The sequence below is a fragment of the Capricornis sumatraensis genome, chromosome 7 (genome assembly GCF_032405125.1).
Source record: "Capricornis sumatraensis isolate serow.1 chromosome 7, serow.2, whole genome shotgun sequence".
Classification (NCBI taxonomy): domain Eukaryota; kingdom Metazoa; phylum Chordata; class Mammalia; order Artiodactyla; family Bovidae; genus Capricornis; species Capricornis sumatraensis.
The window spans coordinates 60,829,958-60,847,033 of NC_091075.1; the positions used below are offsets into that span (position 1 = coordinate 60,829,958).

Here is a 17,076-nt window from a genome sequence, read left to right on the forward strand (position 1 = left end):
ATATGCAGATCCATATTAGCATCCGTCATGGGAAGAGGGAGTAGTATCATTTATATTCCCTGCTGTCTCAGTGGTAAAGAATCTGCCTGCCAATGCAGGAGACAGGAGACAAGAGTTCAATCCTTGGGTCAGAAAGATCCCCTGGAGAAGAGAATGGCAACCCACTTCAGTATTCCTGCCTGGCAAATCCCATGGACAGAGGAGCCTGGCAGGCTACAGTCCATGGGGTTGCAGAGTTGGACACATCTTAGTGACTAAACAAACAATATGATACTTTTTATCAGAATAAGAATCAGGGCCCTTAATACTGTCATCCCCAGTATTTTCCTTAATTTCTACACAGATTCTCTCAATACATATTGCACTTATAAATACTGGGTATTTGTGGAAAAAAAAAGAACAAACATTGCTTTTTATGGTCTCATGATTGTCTTTAGAACCCCAAAGGAAAGGAGGAAAGGAAAGTTTGTCACACAGTTGTGTCCAACTCTTTGCAGTCCCATGGACTATAGTCCACCACATCCTCTGTCCATGAAATTCTCCAAGCAAGAGTACTGGAGTGGGTTGCCGTTCCCTTTTCCAGGGCATCTTCCCCTACCCAGGGATTGAACACGGGTCTTCTGCATTGCAGGCAGATTCTTTACCAACTGAGTTACTAAGGAAGTCCCTTAGAACCCCAAAGGAGATAATTAAAAGTGACCCCAAATTTTTAATGTAGCTCCCCAAAATGCCTAGCATAGTACAAAGTTAGTACCTTACACTCTTAGCATAATCTAGCTTAATACTTACTTTTAAAGTAGCAAAATAAGTTGCTTGTATATTTTTGAGATTAGTTGTCAGTTGCTTCATTTACTATTATTTTCTCCCATTCAGAAGGCTGTCTTTTCACCTTGCTTATAGTTTCCTTTGTTGTGCAGAAGCTTTTAATTTTAATTAGATCCCATTTGTTTATTTTTGCTTTTATTTCCAGAATTCTGGGGGGTGGATCATAGAGGATCCTGCTGTGATTTATGTTGGAGAGTGTTTTGCCTATGTTCTCCTCTAGGAGTTTTATAGTTTCTGGTCTTACATTTAGATCTTTAATCTCAAAAATATACAAGCAACTTATGCAGCTCAATTCCAGAAAAATAAACGACCCAATCAAAAAATGGGCCAAAGAACTAAATAGACATTTCTCCAAAGAAGACATACGGATGGCTAACAAACACATGAAAAGATGCTGAACATCACTTATTATTAAAGAAATGCAAATCAAAACCACAATGAGGTACCACTTCACACCAGTCAGAATGTCTGCAATCCAAAAGTCTGCAAGCAATAAATGCTGGAGAGGGTGTGGAGAAAAGGGAACCCTCCTACACTGTTGGTGGGAATGCAAACTAGTACAGCCACTATGGAGAACAGTGTGGAGATTCCTTAAAAAATTGCAAATAGAACTGCCTTATGACCCAGCAATCCCACTGCTGGGCATACACACCAAGGAAACTAGAATTGAGAGACACACGTACCCCAATATTCATTGCAGCACTCTTTATAATAGCCAGGACATGGAAACAACCTAGATGTCCATCAGCAGATGAATGGATAAGAAAGCTGTGGTACATATACACAATGGAGTATTACTCAGCCGTTAAAAAGAATACATTTGAATCAGTTCTAATGAGATGGATGAAACTGGAGCCGATTATACAGAGTGAAGTAAGCCAGAAAGAAAAACACCAATACAGTATACTAACACATATATATGGAATTTAGAAAGATGGCAATGATGACCCTGTATGCGAGACAGTAAAAGAGACACAGATGTGTAGAGCGGACTTTTAGACTCTGAGGGAGAGGGAGAGGGTGGGATGATTGGGGAGAATGGCATTGAAACATGTATATTATCATGTAAGAAACGAATTGCCAGTCTATGTCCGATGCAGGATACAGGATGCTTGGGGCTGGTGCATGGGGATGACCCAGAGAGATGTTATGGGGAGGGAGGTGGGAGGGGGTTCACGTTTGGGAACGTATGTACACCCGTGGTGGATTCATGTCAATGTATGGCAAAACCAATACAGTATTGTAAAATAAAGTAAAAAAAAAAAAAGGAGCAAAATAATGGCCTGCATTTCAAAGAATGCATGCATAAACATTGTGTATCACATCTTTCATGTGCTTAAGCAACTCAGTGACAGATTATGTTTTAAATCTTGTATATGTAAACAAGATACTTAAATGTGAATTAAAATTCACTCTTTTTTTTCCAGAGGTGATTATGTAAATGCTTTGGCTCATTATGAGAAAGGAATAACAGGTGATAATAAGGTAACCTTGAATAAAGATAAGATATGCATAGTTATCTTTGAGTTTGTTGTTAGTTTCCTGTAAGAAATAATCTTATTTGCATTGTATTTATTTAGTATGAAGCAGGTGAGCCTTTTTTTTTTTTCAGTTTATTAACAACTTTGCAAGGACATTGTTAAATCATTTTAAAACACTTTGACCTCTTAAAAACTGACATTGATAATATTTTTATCTGTCTGAAAAAGCTTTGTTTTCCATTGCACCCTAAATATGAGCTTTTTGTTGAGATTGGGAGTAAAATTTGTATCCCTTTCCACTTCCAGGCTAGCTATTAGTTTCATAAGGCTTTTCGTTTCACTCTTAAAACGTTTCAGTAACTGCTTTGAAAGTGAATTCCCAGTCCATAAAGGTTTTTCTGCCATTTTATCACTCATGCTATATCTTGTATGATTAACCTGGTAAGCATATACTTTACCCACCATTCCAGTCCATTCTCTTGTCCCAGACCATCTCAGAATTTAACTCAACAAGATAAATTTGGCGATAAAAATTTATACTTTTGTTAGGTGATGTCAAGATTGAAAATCTTTTTATTTTCGGTTTTATATCTAGCCTTTTATCACAAAAGTGGTAACAATGTCATTATAGTCAATTTGAAAAATCACCAAAGTCTGTTAACCTTACAAAGTGAGAGTTCAACATTCTCTCCTCTAAACCCAATCCTTAATGATGACTGCCGGTCATGATCTTATATATTTCCATCCAGAATCTCTTCTAAGCATATAGATATGTATACAATAGGGATTTTTACTAAAAATAAAATCATTCACTTCCATTCTCTCAGCAAAGATCAACTGAGAATCTGTTCTGTAAAATAAAAACAGCATTTTGCCTTATGGTCTTTCCAAGTCAATAAATATGAACGATTTAATTTTTTAAGAGCTTCTAAACTTTCATTGTTTGGATGTATCATGGTTTTTTTCATCCACTCCCTTGTTGAATTCAAATGACTTTCAGTTCAGTTCAGTCGCTCAGTCATGTCCGACTCTTTGCGACCCCATGAATCTCAGCACACCAGTCCTCCCTGTCCATCACCAACTCCCGGAGTTCACTCAGACTAAACGTCCATCGAGTCAGTGATGCCATCCAGCCATCTCATCCTCTGTAGTCCCCTTCTCCTACCCCCAGTCCTTCCCAGCATCAGAGTCTTTTCCAATGAGTCAACTCTTCGCATGAGGTGGCCAAAGTACTGGAATTTCAGCTTCAGCATCATTCCCTCCAAAGAAATCCCAGGGTTGATCTTCAGAATGGACTAGTTGGCTCTCCTTGCAGTCCAAGAGACTCTCAAGAGTCTTCTCCAACACCACAGTTCAAAAGCATCAATTCTTCGGCGCTCAGCTTTCTTCACAGTCCAACTCTCACATCCATACATGACCACTGGAAAAACCATAGCCTTGACTAGACAGACCTTTGTTGGCAAAGTAATGTCTCTGCTTTTCAATATGCTCTCTAGGTTGGTCATAACTTTTCTTCCAAGGAGTAAGCATCTTTAAATTTCATGGCTGCAGTCACCATCTGCAGTGATTTTGGAGCCCAAAGAAATAAAGTCTGACACTGTTTCTACTGTTTCCCCATCTATTTCCCATGAAGTGATGGGACCAGATGCCGTGATCTTCATTTTCTGAATGTTGAGCTTTAAGCCAACTTTTTCACTCTCCTCTTTCACTTTCATCAAGAGGCTGTTTAGTTCCTCTTCACTTTCTGCCATAAGGGTAGTGTCATCTGCATATCTGAAGTTATTGATATTTCTCCTGGCAATCTTGATTCCAGCTTGTGCTTCTTCCAGCCCAGTATTTCTCATGATGTACTCTGCATATAAGTTAAATAAGCAGGGTGACAATATATAGCCTTGATGTACTCCTTTTCCTATTTGGAACCAGTCTGTTGTTCCATGTCCAATTCTAACTGTTGCTTCCTGACCTGCATATAGGTTTCTCAAGAGGGAGGTCAGGTGGTCTGGTATTCTCATCTCTTTCAGAATTTTCTACAGTTTATTGTGATCCACACAGTCAAAGGCTTTGGCATAGTCAATAAAGCAGAAGTAGATGTTTTTCTGGAACTCTCTTGCTTTTTCCATGATCCAGCAGAGGCTGGCAATTTGATCTCTGGTTCCTCTGCCTTTTCTAAAACCAGCTTGAACATCTGGAAGTTCACGGTTCACGTATTGCTGAAGCCTGGCTTGGAGAATTTTGAGCATCACTTTACTAGCGTGTGAGATGAGTGCAATTGTGTGATAGTTTGCGCATTCTTTGGCATTGCCTTTCTTTGGGACTGGAATGAAAACTGACCTTTTCCAGTCCTGTGGCCACTGCTGAGTTTTCCAAATTTGCTGGCATATTGAGTGCAGCACTTTCACAGCATCAGCTTTCAGGATTTGAAATCGCTCAGCTGGAATTCCATCACCTCCACTAGCTTTGTTTGTAGTGATGTTTTCTAAGGCCCACTTGACTTCACATTCCAGGATGTCTGGCTCTAGATGAGTGATCACACCATCATGATTATCTGGGTCGTAAAGATCTTTTTTATACAGTTCTTCTGTGTATTCTTGCCACCTCTTCTTAATATCTTCTGCTTCTGTTAGGTCCATACCATTTCTGTCCTTTATCAATAATTATAATTATTTGGGGGTTTGTTTCTATCGAATACACTGCAGTGAATATTCTGCCTAGTATTAATATATGTATCTTAGCTACTTAAGATAGTATTTCTGCAGGTTATATTCTTACAAGTGGGATTTCTACATGATAAAATGTGTGCTTTCAATTCTTTAAACTGCGAGATTGCTCTTCAAAAGAACTTGTGGTAATTCATCCAGCTGTGCATGAAAGTGTTCATTTCCCCCATATTCTCTACACTACCAATCTCTACCAGTTTGATCAGCATTTGTATTTAATTTTATTTTTTGTGTGTTTGATTATTAGTGAAGCCAAGTGTGTTTTATTTATTTCTTGGCCAATTGTATGTTTTTTAAATTAATATGAATTGCCTGATTAAATCCTTTGCTCATTTATCTCTCGGAGTTTTGACAATTTCTTTGTTTGACTGTATCTATTTTAGTTCATTCTTAACTGTATTATTAAATACAGTCACCACTAGCCACCTGGGGCCATTTAAGTTATTTAAAATTAAATAAAACATAAAACTCAGATCCTCTGTCACAAATAAGTAAAGGTTTTATGTTTCATCATGCCTAGTAGAGAAATCTTTAATTTGATAAATGTTTTTTCTCTTAATTTTATTCGTAGCATAGCTATGTACCCAGTGTATTTCCTCTCACATAAAATTTTATACCAAGAAGACTACAAAGATATGCAAGGTATTATGGCAAAGGTGCAGTAAAAATTTGGCCTTGAGCAGAAAAGATCTAGACTTCTAAAGAAGAGACCATGACTTTGTAACAGATGATTTTTTTTAAAAAAAGATTCAGTATTATTTCAGAATCTTTAGATTTGCCAGCAAAGATTATTGAAAGTAAACCATAACCTTTAGGCTCATTTTAGATTTAAATTGTTTGGCTAAAATACATCATCTTTACAAATGAACTTACTTAGAAGACAGAAAGAGACTCACAGAGAATGAACTTATGGTTGCCAGGGGAAAGACTGGGGGGACAGGATAGTTAGGGAGTTTGGGACAGATATGTATACACTGCTATACTTAAAATGGATAACCAGCAGGAATCTCCTGTATAGCATGCGGAACTCTGCTCAATGTTATGTGGCAGCCTGGATGGGAGGGGTCTTTCGGGGAGAATGGATACACGTATGTGTATGGCTGAGTCTCTTTGCTGTTCACCTGAAGGTATCACAACATTGTTAATCGGCTATATCCCAATACAAAATAAAAAGCTTTTAAGAAATAAAAATAAAATACATCATTTTAAGCTAGGGTGTGATTTGTTAGTTATTTGCCTTCTAATTTCAGGAACACGATGAGGTGTGCCTGGCTGGTGTGGCCCAGATGTCCATAAGAATGGGAGACATCCGCCGAGGGGTCAACCAAGCCCTCAAGCACCCCAGCAGGGTCCTTAAGAGAGACTGTGGAGCCATCCTGGAGAACATGAAGGTAGTGTTTCCTGGGAAAACATATTTATGAGGTCTCATACACAATTAAACTAGTATTTGATAATCTCATACTATTTTAGCAATTTTCAGAAGCAGCTCAACTGTATGAAAAGGGTCTCTACTATGACAAAGCAGCATCTGTGTACATCCGCTGTAAGAACTGGTAAGAATCTGCTGTAAAGTGTGTTCTGAGCAGGTGTGGAAATGAGTGTGTGTCGACGGCCACCCCTCTGGTTTTCTTGCTCATCCTCCCAACTGCGCAGCTATTGCCTCTGTCTGGGCCTTCCCTCCATCGCCTGTTTTTCTTTATAGATTAGTTCATCTTAATAGTTCTTTTTCCAAAGAACAGCACATTTTCTTGGTTTAATATGGGGAAATAACCTGATCACATAAATTACTAGAATAAAAAACCCCTATTATCCACAAAGAGTCAATGAACTAGCCTTCATTTTCCCACAGAGGGTGGGCTGGCGGGGTCAGCGGCCCGAGAAAAGGCAATTAAATCTTTTCACTGTAGGGGCCAAGATTTTTTTAAGATCATGATAACTGTTTCTTGAATCCAAAAAATTAACATCTGATTGTAGGAAGCTACTTTTGGAGCAAATGCAGTGCTGACATTATTCTCCTCGACCTACGTTTCTAGGGCAAAAGTTGGTGAGCTTCTGCCTCATGTTTCTTCTCCAAAGATTCACTTGCAGTATGCCAAAGCTAAAGAAGCAGATGGGAGGTTTGTGCAATGTCTCAATTTTACACAAATCTAAAAGGATGTTTTATAAAGTAATCATTGATATCTGCAACCTTTAAGAAAGGCAAAAACAGAAAACATCTTTACCCTCACCTGGCTTGAAGTGCCAGGCTATTAAGTTTTCCCGATACTTTATATAGTTCATCCAGTCCTTTATGTATTTATATGTGGACTACAATCTCATTTTTATTTGAAGGTTAAATACTAGAAGTTGAAATTTTGATATAATTATGGCATGAAAATGAAATTAGACAATAGTCATTTTATTAAGGAGGATAACTTACAGAGGCAAAGAAAAGTGAAGAAACATGAATTTCATGGCTGCTCTGTTTAAGCTGAAAAACAGGATTACAGTATAACAACAGATTGCTGGTACTTTAAATAGACAAAGATTTTCTGGAACTTAATATAAGAAACTCAAATGCACTGGGAGGAAATGGGCTAAGACAAGAAGGAGTGCCAGAGGAGGAAATACAGTTATGAAATTATATTTTATACAAACACAAAAAAGTTCCATCTCACTAATGGTAATTAAATTAAAGCAACAGCATATCATTTTAACTTATCTTGGGAAAAGATTTATTTTAAACTAATAACCATATTGTCAAAAAGCACTTGTTATGCATGACTAATAGGACTGTAAATTTCTAAAGTCTTTAGAAGGTTATTTAGCAATATGTATTAAGAGATTTTTAAAGGTTACTTACTTCTACTTTTAGAAAAGTAACCTTAAGAAAGAGATACACACTAAATGTCTTGTTAAAATGGAAAGAGATAGAGAGCTCATGGAGACTGAACAGAAGTCTTGAGCTCCATCTAGAGGTCAGTACACAATGATTTTACAGGTTACTGTTAAATTGTATCTGTAATTGTGAAAAATTCCTGATTTTCTGTTTGCTAAAATAAGCCTGTATTACTGTTATAATCTTTCCAGTTTAACAAAACAGTAAAATATAAAAAATTGTATATATGTGATTCAGATGAGAAAACACAGTTCATTGTTGGTATTTTACTGTTAAGTTTATCAAACCTCTAAAAACAGCATATTTTAATGAAATGGTTTATGGTATTCTTTCTGATAAAAAAACAAAGAAGTACAAGAAAAGTGAGCAGCCACCATCAATTTAAAAAAAACAAAAAACAATGTCCCAAGCATTTATTGACATTTTTCTCCCAAATATGACAGGGTTGAGAAAGTTTGTTTGAACTAAATATCTCTTATAGATACAAAGAAGCTGTTGTGGCTTATGAGAACGCAAAACAGTGGAACAGTGTGATCCGCATCTACCTGGACCACCTCAACAATCCGGAAAAGGCTGTCAGTATTGTCAGAGAGACCCAGTCCCTGGAAGGAGCCAAGATGGTAGCCAGGTGATGTGATGCGTTATTTTTGGACTTCCAAAAACCAGCCTTTAAAGACAGCCCCCACTTCCCCTTGTCAAAAAAAATCATTTCAAATGGAATATTTATTCTTTCTTTTCAAAATTATATCTTGTAGGTGTTTAAATTCAAAGGCTGTTTGTTATGGCCAACATACGAGAGTATGTTTACCGAATATAAACATACAGTTTACCCACTATATTTTTACTTTGGAATGGTTTCTCTGGCTTGAAAAAGATTTTATTTTGTGAATGACAGACTTCTTTTAAATGAGTCAAGCTAATTAAAGTACTCTTTGCTTTAGATTTTTTCTACAGCTTGGTGACTACGGATCTGCCATCCAGTTTCTTGTTATATCCAAATGTAATAACGAAGCTTTCACACTGGCTCAGCAACACAACAAAATGGAAATCTATGCAGACATTATTGGTAAATATCATTGTTTTCCCCAATTTCTCGTAAAGATTTTATCTGGTCTAATAATCAGATTGGCTACGTCCACACGCACACGCACACACACCATTCCATTGTGCACAGACACACATACAACTGTATGTTACGTGTTAGCTTTCAAGATCCCTACTGTCACCTTCAAGGTGAGACGGAATTGTAAGACCACTTTGAAAAATTACGGTGTTTCAGGTAACTTCCATGGGAGGCCAGGTTTCCCAAATTGTCCTGCCGATCAACCAGTGGTAAAGGAAGGTTCCAAAACAAAAGTAACAGGAAATGCAGAGTGACTTTTGAAAAAGTAATTGTGTTCATAAAATTTAAAAATTGAGTTGTAAATTAAGAATATAGGATGTGGTTTTTAAAAATTTTGAAAGTCCGAAAGAAAATTTTATAGTCTGAGAATACCAGCTTATAGGTTATCTTCCCCTGTTTGTAATTATTCTTAAAACTTACTGAAATAACTCAGATTTTTCACTTCATGGACCATATATAATATTATTTGTGGTGTGATTTTTCTCTCTTGTTTTTACTGTGGTAAAATATACAAAACATAAATTTGCCATTTTAATAATTTTTAAGTGCACAGTTTGGTTGTGTGAAGTACGTTTACACTCTTGTACAACCATCGCCACATCTGTCTCCAGAACTTTTTCACCATCCTAAACTCTACCCATTAAACAGTGGCTCCCATTCCCCTCACCACCCAGCCTGGCAACGCTGTTCTGCTCTCAGTCTCTATGAATTTGACTATTCATGGCACCTTATATAAGTGGAATTATAATATTTGTCCTTTTATGTTATTTCATGTTTTAAAATTCAGAAAGTGACCATAAGAAATGATGGTAGGATTCATAAGAAAATTTTTGTTTCAGTCTTTAAGGGAAATAATAGGTAAAAGCATCTTGTAATATCTTCAGAAGTCATTCAGATAATTGGAAATATGAAGAGTTAAAGAAAAAAAGAAAGTACAGATGAAAGTCACATTATAATTATTAATGTTTGTTTAACATGGCCGATGACATTTCTATGCTAACATTACAAGTCATCATTGCACTAAAGCATTTAAGTTTCTCTAATTTCATAAGGATGTGGCTTATCTGATACATACACAGAAATACACAGGTCCTCCAGTCCCCAAACATAACACACACTCTCCTTCATCTTTCTTTACTCTTTTCTTTTATAAACTCTAAATCTAGCTTGGTCTGGAGATACAGGGCTGTTCATACTCTGGTGCCCGATTGGGCCTCCAACCCCCGTGAGTAAATGTAAAATGAATGTAAACAATGAATTGGAACTCCAGCAGCTTTGGGGTCTTCTGTGCTTAATATGTTTAAGCCTCAAACTAAAAGAACAACAGTAAAAAAGGAAAAACAGGAATTATCTTTAATAGCATCTATTATCCACTTGAGTATCATCTTCCCTGTCTGACAAATACACACAGACTATTGTTTAAACCAGGCATCGGAGAAACCGAGAAAGGAGATGGACCCAGTTGTTTTGAAACCCTAGGGAAATCCTGGATTGTTCCTGTTGTTTTAGCAAATGAGATTGAAACTTTTAAAGAAAGATAAAAGCCCCTAAGGGTAATGTCAAACCATAACCTAGCTTCTCACAAAGCCTCCTAGCTTCCTCTCCTGATTGCTGTTTAGAGAGAAAAGAAGGTGGAACAGTTGATCTGTGAGGTTGTTATGGTGAATGTGTTTTGTGATGAAAAAGCCACTGATAATAATATTTGCTGTTAAGGGATTTTAATTGCCTCTTCTTAGATCACCTGTTTTTAGATCTTGTTTTTGAATTAGCAATGAGAAGTAAACAGATTATGCTCAGATATTTTACTCAGTGAATTTCTGATTTCTGTTGTAGGTTCTGAAGATACCACTAATGAGGACTATCAAAGCATAGCCTTATATTTTGAAGGAGAAAAAAGACATTTTCAGGCTGGAAAATTCTTCTTGCTGTGTGGCCAGTATTCACGAGTGAGTATTTGTGGAGAAAACACTTTGGACTCCACAGGAATGGTTAGGGGAAATGTGTTAAAATATAGTATGTTCCTAGACACCCAGCTTTGAAATCTGAAAGTCAACCTTGACATCTTCCACTCTCTCCCACACGCAGTCACCTCTTTCACAGCTGCCTTCGTAACCTCTCTCACAGCTCTCTCTCCTTTTTGTTCTTACCACCATCCACATAATCCAGACCCGGGTCACCTCACTTTAGATTGTTTCCTGTTTTCCTTGTTTTTACCTTCTCTCTCTATAAATCATTCTTAGGTTTGTTCCCCAAGTGGTACTGACTTTGACTGCCAAAGGACCCCTAAAGCAGAGTTACAGTGTTTAAGCAAGGGACGTAAACAAGTGAAGCTGTGGAGTAAGGCTTGCATTCAGTGAGTGAAGGGCTGGGACTGCTGGATGGCACCTCGTATGAAGGAAATGGCTGCTACTCACCCTCAAAAATGTGTTGCCATTCAGGAGTTTGGGCCCACTAGTTTCAGATCATAGGATTTTTCATAAACATAAGTCTGGGTCAGTGTTAAAATATAGGCCCGGATATTTGTATAACATCTCTCTGACCAAAGAAACATGTCTGTGTGTGAACTTGGCCTTCAGGCCACCAATTTGCTGTTCTGGCCCTTTAGTTCTTGAGTCTAAATTCCTTCGCTGGATTTTCCATGACTGATCAACCAGCCTGAACCTCACAGAGTGGCATCTCGCTTTTTCCAGTGAAGAGTCTTACAATCCCATTAGCCTTTCCCATCCTTGCTCTCCACTGGGCTTCTCTCTGCCCTCTTCCCCACCTACCACAGACCTGTTCATCTTCAAGTCCTTTTCCTCTGTGATACCCTCAAGAACATCCTGTCTTCCTCACACCAGCCATAAAACCAACTGGCAATACTGTTCATTTGTCAGTTTAGTACTGACTTGCACACACTGCTGTATTTAAAAAATTTAAATAGATAACCAGCAAGGACATACTGTGTATAAATAAATCGGAAAGAAAATACTGCCCATTTGTCTCTGAAGCCTTTATAGCCATAATTGTCTTCATAGTTGTGGTGGTGTTTAGGAATTAGACAACTGTGGTTTAAAATAATTGGTTTTGGGGATTTCCCTGGTGATCCAGTGGTTAAGACTTCACCTTCCATTGCAGAGGGTGTGGGTTGGATCCCTGATCAGGAAGCTAAGATCCATGCCTTGTGGCCAAAAACCAAAACATTGGGGAAAAAAAGAGAAACAGAAACAGTGTTGTAACAAATTCAGCTAAGACTTTAGAAGTGGTCCACATCAAAAAAAAAAAAAAAAAACCTTAAAAAAAAAGATTGACTCTCTGTATTATCATCACATCACATAGATCCCCCCAGTGAGACTGTACATGATACAAAAAGACAAGCTGCAGAATCCCCTTAACTGGTATTTTCCTTAGAATCTAGCACAGCCTCATATTCAGAGCAGCAGATTGTCAGTAAATGATTTGTTGAACGAATCAAGGAAAATAATTGCATCTTCCTAGCTGAAGAGGGCACATTTTTCATTCTTATTTCATTCAAAATCAAAACTAGATTCTTCAGACTGGATCTTTCTACTTTTTAAACTACACTCAGCCTTTTAAGTATGTGTTACATGACCCAACATGGTGCAAGCTCCTGGCTGAGATGAAGATACTTTCTCAAACTGCGATTACTATGTGTGTGTGAAAGCTTTGTGTTTCCTATTGTGAAAGCAGTCTGAAATTTTTTAAATTGTTATACAATTCTCCTTTCAGGCACTTAAACACTTCCTGAAATGTCCAAGCTCAGAAGATAATGCAGCAATAGAAATGGCCATTGAAACTGTAAGTAAACTCTGTAATGAAATTTTCAAGAATGCTAACTTTTTAAAGAATACTAGATTTCAAGTCAAAATGCAAATATTAGTTCCATTTGTTACTTTTTAGTTTGAGCAGTTAAGGAGGTTAATTAAATTCTCTCCATCTCCATCTCTTCATGCACAAAATAAATAACTTACCCTGACTATTTATTAAAGTTAATTTGTTAAATATGGGGGAAAAAAAACTTTTTGAAATTTCCAAACATTTACAAAAGTAGACCTAACAGTATAACAAATTCCCAGGTACCCATCATCTCATTTCAACAGCTAACACATGGCCCATCATATTTTATTCCTACCCCCACCCTCTTTCCCTGTATTATTTTAAAGCAAATCACAAATATCACAAAAATCACACATACCATTTCATTTGTGAATAGAAAAATTATCTCTGAAAGATAAAAACATTTGGATTTTCTTTTAGATGTAATTTGCATCCAGTAAAATGCCAAAATCTTAAATATACAATTCAGTTAGTTTTTTCAAATATGTACACCTGTGTAACCCCCACCTGGCTCAAGCTCCCCAGAAGGCCCACTTGTGCTGCCTCCCAACCCGTGCTCCCCAACAAGAGAGAAAAGAAACATTAGTCAATCAGTTGTGTCCGACTCTTTGCAACCCCATGGAGCCCGCCAGGCTCCTCTGTCCACGGGATTCTCCAGGCAAGAACACTGGAGTGGGTTGCCATTCCCTTCTCCATGGGATCTTCCAGACCCAGGGGTCGAACCCAAGTCTCCCACATTGCAGGCAGATTCTTTACCATCTGAGCCACCAGGGACGTCCTTGCCTCCCAACAAGGGTAACCACAATTCAGACTTCCGTTGTTATAGTTTTACATGTTTATGAATTTCATGTAAATAAAATCATACACACAATCTCTTTTTTTTTGGCTGCTCTGTGTCTTCAGACTGCGTGGGCCTTTTGCTAGTTGTTGTGAGTGGGAGCTGCTCAGTAGTTGCGGCGCGCAGGCTTCCAATTGCAGTGGCTTCCTTTGTTGCACAGCACGGTCTCTAGGGCAGGCAGGCTTCAGTGGTTGCGGCTCCTGGGCTCTAGAAGAGCACGGGCTCAATAGTTGTGGCGCACGGGCTTAGTTGCTCCACTGCAGATGGGATCTTTCCAGACTGGAGATCAAACCCGTGTCTCCTGCACTGGCAGGCAGATTCTGTACTACAGAGCCATCAGGGAAGCCCATATGTTTCCTTTCGTATCCAGTTTCTTTCAGTCAATAGTAAGTCTGCAAAGGCAGCTGTGTTATCACGTGTCAATAGTTCATTCCTACTCATTGCTGTGTAGTGTTCCACCATGTGACTATCACAGTTTCTTTACCCACTGTTCTATTAATGGACATTTAGGTTGTCTCAGTTTGGGCATATTATGAATTAAGTTGCCATAATGCTGTTCATATCCTTGTGCGGACATAAGCATTCAGTTTTATTGGGTATGTATCCAGGAGTAGAATTATTAGCTTACAGAATACATATATATATCTTCAGCAATAGTTGTGTAGTTCAGTCGCCCTGTTGTGGCTGACTCTTTGTGACCCCGTGGACTGTAGCACGCGAGGCTTCCCTGTCCTTTACTATTTCCTGGAGTTTGCTCAAACTTATGTCCATTGAGTCAGTGATGCCATCCAACCATCTCATCCTCTGTTTCCCCCTTCTCCTGCCCTCAGTCCTTTCCAGAATCAGGGTCTTCTCTAGTAAGACAGCTCTTCACATCAGGTGGCCAGAGTATTGGAGCTTCAGCATCAGTCCTTCCAATGAATACTCAGGGCTGGTTTTCTTTAGGATGGACTGGTTGGATCTCCTTGCTATCCAAGGGACTTAACAAGAGTCTTTTCTAATACCACAGTTCAAATTCTTTGGCACTCATCCTTCTTTATAGTCCCACTCTCACAGCTGTACATGACTAATGGAAAAACCAGAGCTTTGACTATACAGACCTTTGTCGCCAAAGTGATAGCTCTGCTTTTTAATACACTGTCTAGGTTTGTCATAGCCTTTCTTCCAAGGAGCAAGTGTCTTTTAATTTCATGGCGGCAGTCAGCAATAGTAGGTACTGCCAAACACTTTTTCCACACTAGGTGTACCAGTTTCACTCTACCAACGATGTAAGAGAATGTAGTTGCTCCTCATCTTCACCAGCACTGATCTGTTTCGTTGCTACTGTGCCGATAGATAGGTAGTGGTATCTCATTACGGTCTTAATTTCACTTTTCTAAAGAATAACCATATCGAGCATTTTTTTCAAGTTTGTTGGCTATTTGAATGTCCTATCTTAAAAAAGTTCTATTCAGATCTTTTTTTTCTAATTGTTGATGGTATCATCTCATTCTTACTAGTTTGTACAGTTGTATTATATATTCTGGATATTAGTCTTTTCATCATATAGAAGCATTGTTGTAACGCTATTGATATATTATCCCTCTTAAGGGCAGAATAATGTCTCACTGAATGCTGTATACCTTGTCTTTATTCACCAGTGGTTACACATTGGGTTCCTTCCTCTTGGGGTCTATTATGAACAATGCTGCTGTGACCATTTGTGTACAAGGTTTTATGTGGACACATGTTTTCATTTCTCTTGGGAATATACCTAATAGTAGAATTGCTAGGCCATACGTTAAGTCTACATTTAACATTTTGAGGAACTGCCAACTGTTTCCCAAAGCAGCTACGCCATTTTACATCCCAGCACCAATGTATTAAAGTTCCAGTTTCTCCAACAATAATCTCTTGATATTTTCAAACATGTAGCTAGAGTTCAAATTTCCCCAATGTTGCATGAGTGCCTTTCAGTTGGTTATTTCACATCATATCCAAACGAGGTCCTTGCGTTGCAGTTAGTTTACATGGGCCTTAAATCTCTTCTATCAAAAGATTGTTCTTCCCCCGTCTCCCTTTCTCCCTCCTTCTGGCTCCTTTTCTCTTTTCTTCCTCCTCTTCTTCCTTCCCCCTTCTTTCTTCTCCCTTCTGCTTTTTTCCCCCCTCCCCTCTCTCTTTACCCCCTTGTCACTTGTTTGTTAAGAAAATGGGTTATTTGTGCTGAGGAATTCCTGACATTTAGATTTAGCTGATTGCATCCTTGTGGTGTAATTTGTTTCTCTACCTCCTGCACCTCCAACTAACTAGGTATTTAATCTAGGTATTTCATTAGATATAGATTTGATTTCTTTTTTTTGAAACACTGCTTCATAGATGATGCCATGGACTTCTTTTAAAAAACAAATTTATTTATGTATTTGGGTGCACCAGGTTTTAGTTGCAGCACACAGGATCTTTTTTAGTTGTGGCACACAAACTCTTTGTTGTGGCGTGTGGGATCTAGTTCTCTGACCAGGAATCCAGCCTGGGCCCCCTGTATTGAGAGCCTGGAGTTAAGACTCCAGGGAAGTCCCAATGCCATGTACTTGTTATATCATCACATTAGCAGGCCCAAGTCGTAGTTCAGGCTGCCGTAACAAATACCACAGACCAAGTGGCTTAAACAACAGACATTTATCTCTCACTCAGTCCTGGAGGCTGAGAACCCTAAGATCAAGGGACCTGCTTATTTGATTCCTGCTGAGGGCTCTCTTCCTGACTTGCAGACTCCAAAAAGAATCTTAGATATCCCTGGAAATGATCCAACCTAATCTCCATTTACTGACAAGGAAACCAAGGTCCCAGAAGATGATAAAATCGACCTAAAGACAGAGGAATTGAGCTAAGACCAAAACCCAAGTCTTCTTCCCAACCAGACTGCCTGATCACAGTCCTAGGTCGGTGCTCTGTGCTACAGCCCAACTGGCCACTTTCCCCCGAGTAGTTGAGGGCTCCCATCCCTTTGTTCCTGTGCTCTTGCTGTTACCCACACCTGGGACACCCTCCTCCCTGCAACCTTGCCTCCTACCCAACAGGCAGGACCCACTTCACATGCCTCCTGAACTGTTCTCTGGATGTAAATTAAGCCTCCTTGGAATCCTGTGAATACTTTGAACCTCACTGCTACAGTTAACCCTCTTCAAATTAATAGTCCCTCTAAGCGAAAGGCCCATCTCTTTGTGGTGTTCAGCACATTGTGGACACTCAATTAATATTCACTGGAATGAACACATATTGGCCCCAGTTCTGAAAGTACTGTGTAGGTGATGTTAGTTTCCTTCCCATCCCTCTTCTCCTTTCCACCTTGAGAACCCTCCCCTGAAAAAAGAATCACCTTTACTCATGACATGCATTTT

At 38.6% G+C, this 17,076-nt stretch overlaps 1 protein-coding gene across 1 annotated transcript in view; it reads left to right on the forward strand.

Annotated features, from left to right (window-relative positions):
• The window catches only part of WDR19 (WD repeat domain 19), a 78,212-nt gene that overhangs the window by 42,414 nt on the left and 18,722 nt on the right, over window positions 1-17,076 (forward strand). The window contains exons 20-27 of the mRNA XM_068975170.1: window positions 2,253-2,310; window positions 6,274-6,414; window positions 6,494-6,576; window positions 7,057-7,140; window positions 8,383-8,529; window positions 8,843-8,967; window positions 10,858-10,970; window positions 12,754-12,822. Coding sequence (XP_068831271.1) covers window positions 2,253-2,310; window positions 6,274-6,414; window positions 6,494-6,576; window positions 7,057-7,140; window positions 8,383-8,529; window positions 8,843-8,967; window positions 10,858-10,970; window positions 12,754-12,822 — 820 coding nt within the window. The remainder of the gene's footprint in view (window positions 1-2,252; window positions 2,311-6,273; window positions 6,415-6,493; window positions 6,577-7,056; window positions 7,141-8,382; window positions 8,530-8,842; window positions 8,968-10,857; window positions 10,971-12,753; window positions 12,823-17,076) is intronic.